We start from the raw sequence: 16,222 nt of genomic DNA, 5'->3' as shown, positions 1-16,222 counted from the left end.
ACTATACGCCAATCACAACGTGCATGTCTTAACCAACGCCACAGACGCAAACAATACACAACTTCTGTTCTACATTGCTGACAAAGATAATTATGTAATTTTAAATCTGATTTAAAATTCGTAATTCACGTAACTTACATGTATCTCGTTTCAGTTTCAAATAAAAACGTTCTTACGAGAGAGAGAGAGAGAGAGAGAGAGAGAGAGAGAGAGAGAGAGAGCAAATGGGATCATAGTAATTAATAGTTAGTTATTACCGGCCGCCAGCAGTTATGACACTAAAATGACCTACGACACAAACAATAACATTGTCAAATTTCCGGGACGACCTGTCCCTTCTTTAGGAATGCAAACTAGCACTAAACTAAACTACAATACCCGAGAACAAACAGAACATTACATATTGAAACAATAGAGTGCAATAAAACAACGTCTGTTCAGAGCGAGCGTCAAAGCAAAACTCATTTTATCGCACTCGACAATTTCAATGTGTGGACGGTCTGATGTTTTCATGTTTTGTAGTTTAGTTTTAATGCTAGTTTTCATTCTTATTTTATCTATTTAGTTTTCTTTTCTGTGTTGGCACAATAAATAACCTTACTGCTAGGGTCCCGAGTGCCTTGCATAGGTGATTTGTGGTACTTCACCTAGAGCTGGTAAAGTTTCACAAACAAATAATAAAAATCCTCCATTATCGGACTCAGTGTTTGGATTTGAAAGTACTAAGAAATTTATGTTTTGGCTTTGTTCAATGATTGTTCAGCACTAAACTACATTAAGTGAACATAAAATTACTACATGACATAATATACTTTTTCCTTTGGCAGATTGGGTAAAACTATCCACATGGAGCTGACAGATTAGCGAATCGTTCCATTTCTCCAATGGTCTTACACGGAACTGTGAATAGAAATCATTGTCAATTAGAAACATGTTGCCTACATATGGTAAATTGAAAATAGTTTATGATATTCAGGATGCATTTGGGGCTGTATCACAAAGTGACAACCCACTGAATACGGGTTGGAATCGACAGTCAAGAATCCTCTCTCTCTCTCTCTCTCTCTCTCTCTCTCTCTCTGTCTGACACTATATACAATGTTTCTCACTCTCTTACTCTCTAAGCAAATCTATGCAATATTTCCCATAATGCCATAGTGTTTATACTTCGGTTTAACTTGCTCCAGTAGCATCGCATTTATCAAATTATTTCGTCGTTTTTATATATTTTTGATAAAAGATAATTGCTTTAATTTGCTATGTGGTCTCTTTTAGATACACATTTAAATGAGTTGTTAATTAAGAAATAAATGGCTAGGTCCTTTGCATTAGGGGGTATGAAAACAATGCAAGCATGGGTTTATTTTTACGTCCCTTTTGAAAATACCAATGTCATTTATGAAAAAAGGGAAGAAAACGAACAGTGATCTATCTCAGCAAACACGGACACCTGGATATACCAGAGGTGGGATCAGATGCCTAGGAGGGGTACGCATTCCCCTGTTGGCTAATCACACCCGCCGTGAGCCCTATATCAGATAAACGGAGTAATCAGTAGTCAAAATCAGTGTATAAAGAAAGATCTAACAATTGGTTATCATACACGCCAACCCTCTAAGTACCATACATACACTACATGAATACGTTGTACGTGCACTACTAATATCATCAAAGTCCTGGAGTTTTTTTTAATGAGATTTTAGCCAGGATACAACTACACATTTTAAAGGCGGGATTGAAGATACATGTATGATTGGATGACAAAACATGTAACAACATAAAAATTAATTTTGATGTTTGTGAACAAGTAGGCTCTATGTCATTAAAACTCATTCAACTGATAAATAAATTGATAACGATGCACAACAGTTGACTGCTAACCTAAGCAAGCTGTAACTCCTACACGTATTCAATTGGCAATACTAAGAACGTAAGGTTGTATACATAGCAATTAACTTCTGACCTACGTAGCAACAACCTCAGCCTCCGGGAACCATGATGATAAAATGCATAATGATTTTATAAAGAGATTATAGTATACACACAGCAGTTGACTTCTCACCTGCGTGAAAACCAGTAACAAAGCTTTGTAATCCGATACATGCATATCTACGTACATCATCTGAGTTCTATCTACCAATCTTTTGAGTACAATTTTCAGAAAAGCCTTGTTGTGCAACGTGCGTTGCAGCCCTAATTCTAAATCTATGTCCTTTATACATTATTTGATTTTACTACTAGTTCACTCAAGCGCAAAAATGCATTGAAAACCAAGGGGGAAAATCGCCTTAGAAGATTTCTATAATGTAGATTGTGAACTGAAAATTGTAAAACCTTAATCAACTTGAGTAGAATGGGACCAGTTATTTATAGTCTTGTGTCTTTATTAGGGGCAGAATAGTGACATCTTTGCACTATTTTTCGAATCAAAAATGAGTCTAATGGATCTGGGCAAGCTAATGATTTTATGTACATAGCTGATAGCTGATATGTTGGTGGAAATACTATTTGGAGAATAACCTATGCTATACAGGTGTGCAATGAAGTTGAATAGGACTAAAGGGGAAAATGGGAGTGAAATATATTTTGGAGAGAACTGAAAAAAATAGGTCTCAACTTCTTTTGTAGGAAGTTTTAGTGTTGCATGTCAACGATGCTGATGGTAGGGGTGCGCTTGCGTAGTCAGATTGTCAAGGATGTTTGTAGGACAGACGTCTGCAGATGGCATGTATAGAACGGCCTAACAATCGGTATGAAATACGTCAGACAGCATTCAACATAATGACAGGTTGTATATTAAATCGTGCTTTGCGAAATGCTGATTTCAAAGGAGTCTGTTTAAACCCCTGTAACATGAATTTAAGCGTCAGTAGCCTGATTCGATTTGTGTATCTGGTGATGTCTCCATATGGAATCAAAAGCTTCTACGTGAGAAGAAAAAATATTTTGATGTGTCCTTCAACTCGAGATTTAGAGATATCAACGGCATTTTTTTTTATTAAGAATGTTCATTCATATGTTGATTCAATATATCCCAGTGAACTCAAAATAAAAGACACCACATGATATTCCATATCTGCTTTACATTTGGATATTTTATTGAAAATAGATGTCAAGAACAATCTTAGATATTCGTAAAAATACAAATCAAGAGAAAACGTAAAATATAACAATTACATATAATTTGAAAATAGATAGGCCTAACAAGATTTAATTGTGAAACTAGAACTAGAAGAGTAAAGGAAACTTCAATGTGCTTCTGGTCCACATTTCATGTATATGTTGCATTGTGCAATGGTGAAAAGTCCTCAGTGTAGTCCCATCCGGGCCATGAGTGTACATTTTATTTAGAAGATGCTGCATAAAGAATTTCTTCTAACATATAGAGAGAAATATCAAGTGGTCCTTATGTGACCAAAGGCTAGGTTTTGAATTCAATAGATTTGTGAATTTTTGGCTTTTTTTTTTTAGATCAGTAGCGTCCAATAGAATATTCTTAATTATAATCCTTACTAAACTGGCAAGTGATATACAGATGGTGTTAGTGCTAGAATTGTTTATACAGATATGACAAAGGATTGATATGTTTCAAAGTATTTATACATGTACATTGTATGAATAAGTATTTATATCATTTACACAACAGGAACATGCACATCAATAATAAGAGGTTTCAAAAGCAATATAGATATATAAAAAATATATATATGAAGGCAGTTTTTTTATATTTTTCCATTTTACAAAGTATGAGAGGAAAATGAACAATTACGCAAAGCCAAGGAAAACTATTTCATAAAACTGTTTAAACCGAAACTAAACTGTTAATATTCTTACTTCATGTTATTTAACTGGTACATTTTACATAGAATGTCTCCTTTAATGTACAGCAATTTAGAGGCTCTTAAAACTTATGCACTGAACTGTTAATATGTCTGTATTTTTAAAAGTGCCTTACATTGACATTGTATAATGTTCTGACGTCACATTCATGACTGTATTATGTTTAAAGTTTGAGTACTGGATTTTATTTTTTGACTTTATTCTACCCTGATACCAAGAAAAAAGAATGTATTGAATATATACAGTCCACTCCACTTATATTGAAGTCGGTTATATTGAACTATCTGTTATATTGAAGTTAAAATAAATCCCCCAGTAGTAATATTTGTGTAGTTCAGCATTGGATATATTGAACTTTGGGTATAATGAACAATTCAGGTCGGTCCCCTGAATTTCATTATATCCGGAGTAAACTGTAAATATATATATATATATATATATATATATATATATATATATATATATATATATACAAAGCACTAAAATGACCAACGACACGAACAACCAGATTGTCAATCTGGACAATCTTTGACAATCTGGTTGTTCGTGTCGTTGGTCATTTTAGTGCTTTGTATAATTTTTTGTATTTGACCTTTTATCCATGTTGTGGATCCGACACTTTGAGGTATCGGGTGTTGTTGGAACTTTAGTGCTTATATATATATATATGAAACAATCTACATTAATTTTAAAATCAATACCATGAAGGTCTTATATTCTGACAAATGAGTACAGCCTTGGGAGCACTTATTATGGAGAAAACTGTAAATCTTTACACAACTTTATCTATCTAAGCTGAGTGGGGAAGTTTTATGACTCAATCTCCTTGCTGTCTACATCTTAAAACTCAAAAGCATGATTGAATTATGGTACCTTCATGCCCAGTACATTGATAACATACACTGACAATTTTCTATTATATCCTAATGGACTCCCCCAGAGGAAGTACATGCAGTACAGAAGATTTGTACATAATTAAACTGATCATACACTATGAAACATTATAAATCTCGATCACTTAAATGAATAATCAATACATTTGCAGCAAACTTTGCATTTTGGTTAGGAATGTCAACAAAAGGCACAACAACCCTTTGAAAACTGTACATTTATAACAAAATTATATGATATGGTCGACACTCCTAGGTAAACGTTCTAATACTAATTTGTACCTAGCTACAATAATGTAGCCCTCTCCTATTTTTTTTTTTTTTTATTCTGACGTTTTCGGAAGAGGACTACAATTCCATAGGATCTTCGTAATGGTGCAAAGAAAATTTATGAATTACTTATAAGCTCCGTGTATTTTTCTCAAATGTTGTTTACACTAAAATGATTACCAACTTTGCGCTTGGGTATGTCTAATAAAGGTATTTTTTATTAAATATGTACACACGTGCAAAATTCTTTGTCTGCTCCGCCATGCTTGGCATCGCGAGATCTCGTAAGTGGAAGAGATGGAGCTTCTACATGACAATCAGCACGAAAATGTACATGTAGTTGTCCAACATGGACTCGAGCCATTCCGATAAAGAAAGGAAAAGCATTTGATGGCAGAAAAAAATTACACTTTCGATGTTCGTAGTCAACTTGTTCTTTAAACTTATCCAATGCCGACGAAATCGCTTTGTCCTAATTAATGGTACATTGACTAAACACTACCTTATATGGACATATACAAATTACTTGACAACCGAAGTTCAGCTTCAGTACATCAAACATGACACACACTATGAATCGAGAAATTGGAATGTATCGAAATTGTTAAAAACGGTAAACACGGTCTCATAAATCGTAAGTTGCAGTTTGTAAATTTATATATTGACTAAGAAACATATAACATTATTTTTGTTTAAGTAAAGAAAACCAGAAAAAAAAATAAAGAATGATCGAAAATGTTGCGGAAGTGCACCACACCCACATCGTAACCCCCCACCCCCCAAAGTCGGAAAGGGTTGCATATTGCAGTTAATTTGTATCAGTCCTGCTTTTCCATTTAGTTTGATTTTTTTTATCTATGTATAATTTTGTACCTCGTGTAACATGTTTCGAGAGAAATGAATGAATTTGAAAATGTGCAGTTCAAAGAACAGGGGCTCTATGGGCCGAAATCGTCCCCATCTCAGAAATAAACTATGTTTTTTACTGAAAATATGCTAAGGATATAACAATAAATTTTACATGAAAGTCAATTTTTGAAGAAAATATAAAGATGGAGTTTAATCCCCAAATTTATTTGAGCCTAGACGCTTTTATAAACTTGCCTCTGTGTGATTTCCAAGAGCAACGCATCACGGTTTATTTTTATGTGTTACGACTTACCGGATATGATAATCGCAATGAAATATTAGAACCTCAAAACAGTACTACAAATGATGATGTATTTCGAGTAGGGACCGACCTTAAAACCATACATAGGTCAAAATTTGTGGGACTTAATACTGGCGTCATTTCTTTACGAGTAAAAAATTCTCGAATGAAAACAAACAAATAAACTTTTCAACAATACATGTGCCAGATGTTCATGATGTCTTCGATGAAAATAACCAATTGTCTGTTACAGCTGGCGTTGGCTATATATATATAATCGATTATTAATGAAGAATTATGCCGCGGCACGAATTTCGTGCTCTAAGCAGCCTATCACCATCATACCCTTACAATTGTATCTCAGCTGTTTTGAAATTAATCGTGTATTTTGGAAAATTTATCCACGTTGTAGAGAATATTATCTTGATTTCGTCGATATGAAACGTTGAGACAAGACTTAAAATTGCGTGATTTAGGAAACTTAATCTAAAATTACCATACATGTACATAATAGAATAGCTGACATTAAAAAGAGTTTCCACAAAATATATGACTAATTATATCAAAAAGCAAATAAAAATTATTGATTTACATTATATTAAAATTGTCTCTCGTATTCGAGCTATCATACATTGTGGCATGTATTTTTTTCTTCCCAATTTATAGTGGAGAATGTTTGATACCAAGTTTAAGTATTCTTATGCGTGTCATTGAGTCATGCAGTAACTGAGATCCTTGCATAAGTATAAAAGAAATTATGCTCATAGAACCCCGCTCCATTATATGTTACATGTACCTAACAGTATCGTGTAGCTTCGCAGTTAGGTTTTTACACGTTGGTCTATATTGGTCGAACAGCAGTTAAAAATTATTGGCAGTTGCGAGAATTCAACAAAACATACAATGGATCGTCTCATACATCCAGTTGTTTTTTAAAAAGCTACAACTTTAAAACATTGAATTTTAAATTTCTTTTATTTATCAGCAATGGGAACTTACTGTAATGTTTTGGTTTAAACCCGCTATGAAAAGGAAGTAAAAAAAAAAACCCATTCTTTTACCTATTCTTTTACCTTCAGATTTTACCTACGTGTGTTTATTTTCATAAGCTAAAAAATATTATTTGACGACCTAACAGACATTTTGATTTATAGTTACATGTCTTCGGGGTTGTTTCATTTCACGAAATAAATCTGCAAAGCTTACGTAATGGTTTCCAAAGGGAATTCCCCGTGGTTTATTTTTTTTGTTTACCTGAAGTTTAAACCTTTAGTACGTTAGTACGAAACGCCTATAGAAACGGGGAAAATAACACAAATAATTGCGCATTAATATTAGATGAAAAGGCGCAATATCACAAAAGACAGGCATACATGTAATGACGCAATATAAAGGCGCAATAATGAACGTTTGAAGGATAAGATTGCTATTAACTCTTACTTCAGTGAGCGGACAAAAGATCTAATTTTGATCAAATGGTGCATGTGTATGCAATATTTCACAATTCGATCACGTTATAACCTACATTTTCTTTTTCGTTACCGCGCATGTGCCCTTGATTTTCGTTATTAGTATAACATCTTCCGTTTCCGTTGTATAAATTTGGAATCGATTTTCACACCTTTTTTTAATATGATTCTTTAGTTTTGTTATAATCTACAAAAAAACGAACAAAATATTTATAACAAACTACAGAAGGTATATTTAGATAGAGAGAGGAGAGAAAAACGACAGAAAGTTGCATGCAGTCATATATTCAAATATATGAGAGAGAGAGAGAGAGAGAGAGAGAGAGAGAGAGAGTTGAACGGTTCCAACAGGTATCAACATACGTGTAATATATTTTGTGATTTTGTGTTTCATAACATGTATTCATTAGCGATATCGCAGCATTTACATTAGGTGTCTTCGTAGTGAGGATATGATATTTCAGCCGAACGTAAGAAGTTATTTTGATGTTGTAGGATTTTTTTTAATTCTTCTATCTTACAAAATGTGCAATTCTTATTAACTCAAATTTTTATTTTTTAATAAACATGAGTTTGAAGCTATAATTGTAAAATTTTGTTCAGAATTCTGTATTGAAGCCAAAGACAATCTAAAATCATTATCCATTCTGTGTCATTTCATTCCACTTTCTTTTACCATCAGGTTCTGTGCAGATTTGTTTGAGAAAGTTAATTTTTTGCATTTAAAACTATAACCACAGATGATGAATTCTGCAAGACTTGGCTTCGAACTTAATATATCTATACAAGAATTGAAGTTAAACTAAATGCAAACGGCAGCTAAGCAAAAGAAATAGAAACTGTCGCATGCTTTCTTATTTATATTGGTTTGTAAACTTGGGATAAAATAATAATGACGTTATGGATCACACACACACACACACACACACACACACACACACACACACACACACACATATATATATATATATATATATATATATATATATATATATATATAGGCACTGAAAAGGCCACGACACTGTTGGTTATTTAAGACTAAAATTTTCGACGCTTCCCGCGTCTTTTTCAAGAGACATATATTACATAAACAAATAACACGAAAAAACGACAAGTATCAATAATCTACATTGTTGTATTGTATTGTTTATTGGCTTTGAGCCTTACGGCTCATCAGCGTAATGCATATTCATTTACAAAGTATAAACAAAAAAGATGTATATAGTATGAAAAGTGGAGTGAATATTAGAGGATGGACATACATGAAGAGAGTTATAAGTCAAGTTTACATAAAAAAGAAACCAACAAAAAGCAGCATATACATTAGACGATAGTTTGGCTAGATCGTAAGAGTAAAGCACTTTTGTGTTTACTGACGATGATGTAGAGTTTGTACCAAGGTCGGGTCGGGAGGAAAATAGAATTATTTTTCAAAATTATAAAAATCAGACAAATTTAGAGGGAAAACTTCCAAAACAATGTGATTATGAAACAAAATGGTGGGAAGATGATGATTTGGAGTGAGACAACGAAAAATAATATGATTGCCACAAGAATACGATCAAACAACAAAGTCAATCAATAGACACATACATCTCGCATTAAAATCAACAATCCAAAAGATGAGTGGGAGAGAAGTCTAAGGAAAAGATACTGTATTATTTTTCAAGCTAATATATTTTTAAAGGTCAAACAAATTAAAGCCGCAATCTAGAAATTCTAATATCGCAACATAAAGAGCTATGCGAATCCCAACTTATGTTTATTTAGAATAATGTGTTATCATAGTTTAGAGGTCTCAGGATGATATATTAATGATATAATAGTCTTCAAGGTCAATACATTGTTTTCTTATCATCATCACCCCCCCCCCCTTTTTTTTTTAAAAAGAATTGAAGACGCAATGTCGAGACCAGAATTTGAAAGAGAGAGAGAGAGCTATATAAATTCATAATTGTAATGATTTCTTATAATGTTCTAATATAATTAGGAAGTAAGTATTCCCCAAAAGAGGATGCTTACTCCTCCTAGGCACCTGATCCCACCTCTGGTGTGTCCAGGGGTCCTTGTTTGCCCAACTATCTATTTTGTATTGCTTATAGGAGTTATGAGATTGATCACTGTTCGTTATCTTCACCTTGCATTGAAGGTCAAACAATAGTCGCAAATTTGGGAATCCTCATTATAGCTAAATTAAAGAATTCAAGGTCAGAGCCTTGCAACGAGGGAAAGGAATTGTATTTTTATTAACCATACAACAGAAGATATCTTATCGGGTGAATTTTGGCGATTAGGCTGTGGAAACTGATTTTAACTAAGGATTTATCCTAGAATCATGTGCGTGAAAGCCTTCAATTTATTCATTCCACCTGAACGGAATGATTTCAAACGATGCAAACGATAAACGTATAATATATAACAACTTCCTCGATATGATCCAGCATGATGATATTCACACTATACACAGTAGAGAGATTCAATGTGTTATGAAATATACGAGACACGTAAAATACTCGGGTTCATTCATATGATTTGTATTTAAAGTTCAAAAATGTATTTCATTGGTTGGTTTTTTTTTATTAAAAGCTATCAAGATACAGTTTAGAAACAACCACACTACCACCTACCTTCACGATGGTTAGAACTCGGAAGTCTCCCAGAACATGGGACTCCGCTTTGTAGTCATACTGGTATTCATAACCTATGTCATAATTATATCCCGCGATTTGTCCACTGAAGCCGCCCAGTAATATTCCAAAAGAAATTACCAAATTTAAGATGGGGCCCATCATAAAATTGCCAGAGACAAGGGAGACATTTTAAAGCGCTGGTATGTCTACTGAAAATAAATCAGGAAGTTTAAAATACTTGGAATTTAAAAAAAAACCAGTTCTTACATCATTATACTCTTTGTAAGATATTTACTATTCGTGATCTCTTTAAATATGCATGCAGTAAAACACTTAGCTGAATTTGTGGAGCTGTTTTTCAAGTTTGGAGAGTCTATATTTGGAAACAAATAACTGCATAGTATATTCAGTGAAATAGGAAGCAATATTCGTTGTATGTGAATTAGATAACCACCATGATATCGTTGCAGACAAATGTATCGTTGATTTTTGTGTATTTGCTGGTATTAGTGTACGGAAATGAAACTTTTACAGAAGAATATCGAACAACAGAGGAGGATATCGGAAGAGAAATGGCGATATCAGCCCATGGAAGACTACGGACGATAATTGACTTAGATGACCAAAGTATCGTTGCGGTGAGTTATCGCTTCTATAAACAAGGCTTATGGCATGAAAAGTCACACTATTTTCTTTCAACGTTTGGTTTTCCATCTTAAATTTGGTATTTCTTGTGTTTCAATTAATTGATTGCCTGGTGTGCATGCGTAATGTTTCTGTTATATCTCAAAGACCCCGACGTAGTGAGCATAAATAAACATTTCAGGCATGTATTCTTTTTGTTAGGATTTTTCGCTATTGAATTAGTTGTGTCAAGGCAGCAACATTTGAACCAAATTAACTTTGAATGTTGTATGGTTGGCTGTTTGTTTTACGTTCCGTCGAGATATTTTCACTCATATTGAGACGTCACCAGTACCTTAGACAGTAGCAGTGAGGGTTCTTTAACGTGCCAATGCCTGCCGCGACATGGAACCTCCATTTTTAAGGTCATATCCGAAAGTTCCGTGATTTTCACTTTTAAATGCCGAGTGTTCGGTGAAGGAGCAATCACCACTTATGTTTGCGTCTTAGGTTTGATGCGGCCATGGCACAAGCGATGCTCGAACTCACGACCTCCCAGTTACGAAACGAACGCTCCGTCATTGAGCTACCGCGATCGGTGATTAACGTTGATATGTTAAAACTTTGCAGTGTTTTGCTACATATACACTTAGAAAAATGTATAACTATTGTATATCATTGTAAAGAAAATCGTGAAATAGAATCCGGATATTATAGACATGCAAATATACTCTTCTTGGAAAGGTTTGCATTATAGAAAATTGCCAAAATTACCCTCCTAAAAAATTGCATCTTGCCTAGTAAATAATCTAACTTTGATATCATGCACGATTTATAATCCTGATTCAATAACTTCAAATTAAAAAAATAATAATAAAGTATAATTTATATAACGAATTACCTAAATTTTAGGCTTATCAACACCAGCAGTGATACACTGTATATGTATAACTCCGCCTAAACATAATGCGGAACTAAAACACATCACTTCACCTTTAAGCTAACATTACAATGTATATAAAGATAGCCTCTTTTACAGAAAACGATGTGTGTGGATACCTTGATAAAAGTATCCCTGGCTTCTATCAAGGCTGGAAATGACTGGAAAATTGGAGATGTAGTTGTCGGGAGTTTATCCCTGGGCTGCCGACTATCGTATACAATGCAAGGGGAGGGGGTTTGGGGGAAAATTATACATATTCAAACGAAACGGAGAGGACTTTTGTATCTAACGGTGGAAAATGCAAGGTATGTGTATGTGTGTACATGTAACCGTATAATGTATACAAGACGTTTCAAATCATTACACGCTATTCAATGAATATTTTCCTAGTTCTCTCTCTCTCTCTCTCTCTCTCTCTCTCTCTCTCTCTCTCTCTCTCTCTATATATATATATATATATATATACATATATATTTACATTTTCAACTGTATTCTCCTACATAACACTATTACAAGTAATACGTATTTATCACTCCATAAATCCACTGCGGGGTCAACAGGCTGTGCGTGTGAACATTTGTTAAAAGTAGGTAACGGGTACTACTTTTACTAAGGCAATATACATCTAGCAATCGCTCTCACTTACTACAGAAATCTTTCAATGTAGATGAAATCAACATCACAAAATGTATTTATGGTTTTATTTGTATTCCAAGCAGTGGACTTTCATCAATAATTGATAAAAGCATTTCTGTAAACAATGTCTTACTAATGTATGTCTAAAATTTCGTCTGCTACAACTTCACCCTGGTCATCGGTAATGCGGAATTGTACCTACTGCTAGACGATTACATTAGGCTTTAGGTCTTTCACAGGATGTATGGCTGATAAGTCGTCAAAGTGCACTAAGACCTACACACCGCACTGCCTCCGTGCCACAGCAGCCATAGGTGATTGATGTCGGTTTCCAAGTTTATGTCGGGACATTGAATCGAGGCGTCGTTAAAAACCTATTGCAGAAATTTATCAAGTCAAAAGAAGCGTTCAGTGAGCTCATGTTTGTCAACAATTACATATCCAAATCCAAACCGTCCCTTACCTTCGTGCACTTCCAAATTCTCTGCGATGTTCAGTTCTTTCCGGAGATTCGTCTGAGCTTCGTCCTCTGTCCTGTCTATAAATGATTTGCCTACACCTGACGACTGTCGCCCTGTTCTTCATGTTCCTCTACTTCAGTCTTCTATTAACTCCGTAATATCCACAGAATATCTTTCAAAGTCGATCTTCAACGTCTTCACTTTTCAAAAGTGAAAGCGCATCACAACTGTAAGTGTAACCTTGCGCACCTCCGTTTAAATCATAATCCCTCCCCCTAAAATTAGACATATGGAAGTTTTCCATTACATTGTATATACTCCCGAGTTAATATATATGTATATATACTTGCTTTTTAAATCAGCTCTTCATTTGATGGAACTTTGTTTTGTGTTTTCGTCATTTTGAACATATATGACGCTTCGTTGTGGAGGTCAACAATGTGAAATATATGGAAACGTGTTGTTAACACAATTCAGCAATGTTACCGATCAAAAATGTAAATATAAGTAATAAGGTATCATTTTAAAATATTTATCGGGATATAAATACGGGTTGGTACGTGATCAAATTTTCCATAAAGCCCTTATTTATATCCCGATAAATATTTTAAAATGATACCTTATTTCTTAAATATATATATATGTGTTTCCTATAGCCCTCTTGATGTATTAGAAGAGGCCGACGTATCTGTCCACGTGAACCACAGACGAACAAAAAGAAGTAATACAAATTTTCTGTCGAATATATTGGACAGCATTAATTGGGAGGAAAGAACGAATACAACAGTACTGTTCAACCAAGAAAAACATTTGTTCTCTCTGATAAAAATGGCAAACAATCCAGATCCGGAAGTAGAGATATTGAATAATTCGGCAAGTCATAATCACGACGCAGCAGGAACACAGTTCAATTTTACATGTATTTCTTGCTTTGGAACAACATATTTGTCTTATCACTTGTAAGTACCATGATAATTTGAATATCGTATTGAAAAATTCAAATGCATTTCCAGGATTAGAATAATGCATGGTTTATATGTATAAAATTTTATTTCATTATGAGAATATAGAATATATCATATATATATATATATATATATATATATATATATATATACCCGGGGTTGAACTTACGACCTGTGGAACCAAATCTTCTAGCAGCATGTAACCAGCGCGTTAGACCGCTCGACCATCTAGGCCCCATTTCCATTCGCAATGACCGTGTAGCGTGTGACAGCGTGGCGAGAATTCCATCGTCATCGAAAGCAAGTTTTTTTGACTTGCCTAGATGGTCGAGCGGTCTAGCGCACTGGTTACATGCTGCTAGGAGATTTAGTTCCGCAGGTCGTGAGTTCAACCACGGGGGAGGGGCGGAAGTGGGTGTCCAAATAAAGTGAAATTTTCTGTGCTTTATAATAAATATTTCTTCACATAGGGCAGTTATGTTCATTTAAGAGTTCATTGCTATTTCTGTGCTTTATATGAAATATTTCGAATGTAATGTGTATCATGTATGATCCTCTTAAAGGTACGTTAAATAACTGTATCCTATTTCCATTCTCAATGACCATGTAGCGTGTGACAGCGTGGTGAAAATTTCATCGTCATCGAAAGCAAGTTTTTTTTTGACTTGCCTAGATGGTCGAGCGGTCTAGCGCGCTGGTTACATGCTGCTAGGAGATTTGGTTCCGCAGGTCGTGAGTTCAACACCGGGTAGGGGCGGAAGTGGGTGTCCAAATAAAGTGAAATTTTCTGTGCTTCATATATATATATTATACATGTATATATATATATATATATATATATATAATTTGAATTATTGTAATCAATAATTATTAATGATTGATATAACACCTGTTTCATAACATTATGTGTACATTTCAGTAGAATCATCGATTGTATGACTGTAAGATTTTCTTACAATATTCTAACAGAGAAATGAGAATAAGAAGAGACCAGACCACCAACAAACCTATTGTTAAGTCCTACCTTTCTCAGATAGAGGGCGAAAATTCAAATTACTATCGGTTTTCAATTGAATCCAAGAAAGAATTGACTCTCAGAATAGAAAAGAAAATTATGGAGACGGGCCCCTTTCTGCTTCATCCGATACAATTAGCCACATTTAAGAGATTCCCTGCAATAGATCTGGTCATCAACGTCCAGTCCATGACGTATTTGTCTGCTGATATAACTACCCATTCTTCCAAAATGATACAGGTCGAAGACACATTTCAGACATCGGGGAAATTTGTAGTATGTGAGTATTACTGTACTTTTCATTTAGACTACTATAAATCTTCTAGATTGATGGCATCAGTTTAGCATCCTCCAAATATATCCGGATATATATTACATGTATAGTGAGTGTATCATCGCCTTCAAAGAGTTTAGGTCGAATACAGGTTAGGATTTCTTATGGTTATCATACATATTACAAAATCAAGAACCGGGTGCTTATGCATTGACGTTTATCTTGTTTTCCATTGCCTTGATTAGTGCTAGTGTATTTCTGCAAGCTAGAGTTCACTTCAGTATCCATAAAACAATTCACCGACAGTGATAATAATGATTTAAATTATTTCAACGTGCCATTAAAGAATGAAGCTGTACGTTATATTATAAACATGTTTACAGATGAATTATGTACATATCCAGCCCCTCTACTAAGAAGGTGATAAGTCATGTAGAAGAAAATCTCAAATTCCTCGTCAAAATTTATTACAAAAAATGCTATCATTTACATTTCCTATTTTAGGAACAGAAAAAAGAACTTTCTAATTTAGAACACAAAATGTAGCGAGTACAGCAGTTGGTATGGAACAGTTGACCGACTTTAAAACCAAGCGTACATGAGAGAGCCACAAAATCCTGTTCTTTGAATACACTGATTCAATCTTTTAGACAAAGCGTCATTCATTGATCGGACTTCAGATTCAGTTCGCCTAACGTATATATACATCTAAATTATGTTATCCAATTTGGTCCCCTGTATAGTATATAAGAATGAAAACTTGCTTAGAATCAATATCACCATATTTGGTTTTGGCTCTTTAACATTTAACATCAAATAAAAGACACCACAGAGTCGTCCACTTCATACCTAGATATTCTATTGAAAGAAGATATTAACGGCAAATTAACAACTCAACTTTATGACAAACGGGATGATTTCAGCTTCTTCATCGTCAACTTCCCATATTTATGTAGCAATATTCCATTATCACCTGCATATGGTGTTTACATCTCTCAACTGATTCGATACGCAAGAGCTTGTTCTGCGTATGGTCAGTTTTTAAATTGAAGTAG

General features: G+C 34.2%; 2 protein-coding genes and 1 long non-coding RNA gene across 7 annotated transcripts in view; 1 reads left to right on the top strand and 2 right to left on the bottom strand.

Annotated features, from left to right (window-relative positions):
• LOC125651532 (uncharacterized) overlaps positions 1–10,533 on the bottom strand; it is a 93,162-nt gene extending 82,629 nt beyond the window's left edge. Inside the window, exons 1-2 of the mRNA XM_048880175.2 lie at positions 10,247–10,533; positions 813–900 (exon numbers count right to left, since the gene is read on the bottom strand). Of these exons, the coding sequence (XP_048736132.2) occupies positions 813–900; positions 10,247–10,411 (253 nt within the window). The 5' untranslated portion in view covers positions 10,412–10,533. The remainder of the gene's footprint in view (positions 1–812; positions 901–10,246) is intronic.
• LOC125651534 (uncharacterized) overlaps positions 10,229–16,222 on the top strand; it is a 36,380-nt gene continuing 30,386 nt past the window's right edge. For 3 of the 5 annotated variants that reach the window (XM_048880179.2, XM_048880177.2, XM_056164851.1), the window contains exons 1-5: positions 10,544–10,887; positions 11,913–12,121; positions 13,570–13,872; positions 14,552–14,626; positions 14,848–15,173. In XM_048880179.2, coding sequence (XP_048736136.2) covers positions 10,705–10,887; positions 11,913–12,121; positions 13,570–13,872; positions 14,552–14,626; positions 14,848–15,173 — 1,096 coding nt within the window. In that variant the 5' untranslated portion in view covers positions 10,544–10,704. Of the gene's footprint in view, positions 10,450–10,543; positions 10,888–11,912; positions 12,122–13,569; positions 13,873–14,551; positions 14,627–14,847; positions 15,174–16,222 lie in introns of those variants that run through there. The other 2 variants (XM_056164850.1, XM_048880178.2) reach the window with 2 other exon arrangements.
• LOC130054580 (uncharacterized) lies at positions 12,505–13,422 on the bottom strand. Its single transcript, XR_008802888.1, has 2 exons — positions 12,916–13,422; positions 12,505–12,826 (listed from the first exon to the last, which is right to left on the bottom strand). It is a non-coding gene; the product is annotated as an uncharacterized LOC130054580 (long non-coding RNA).

This window comes from Ostrea edulis, chromosome 5 (genome assembly GCF_947568905.1).
Source record: "Ostrea edulis chromosome 5, xbOstEdul1.1, whole genome shotgun sequence".
NCBI classification, from domain to species: Eukaryota; Metazoa; Mollusca; class Bivalvia; order Ostreida; family Ostreidae; genus Ostrea; species Ostrea edulis.
The sequence above is the reverse complement of the archived record's forward strand: the minus strand, read 5'-3'. Positions and strand labels throughout refer to the sequence as shown.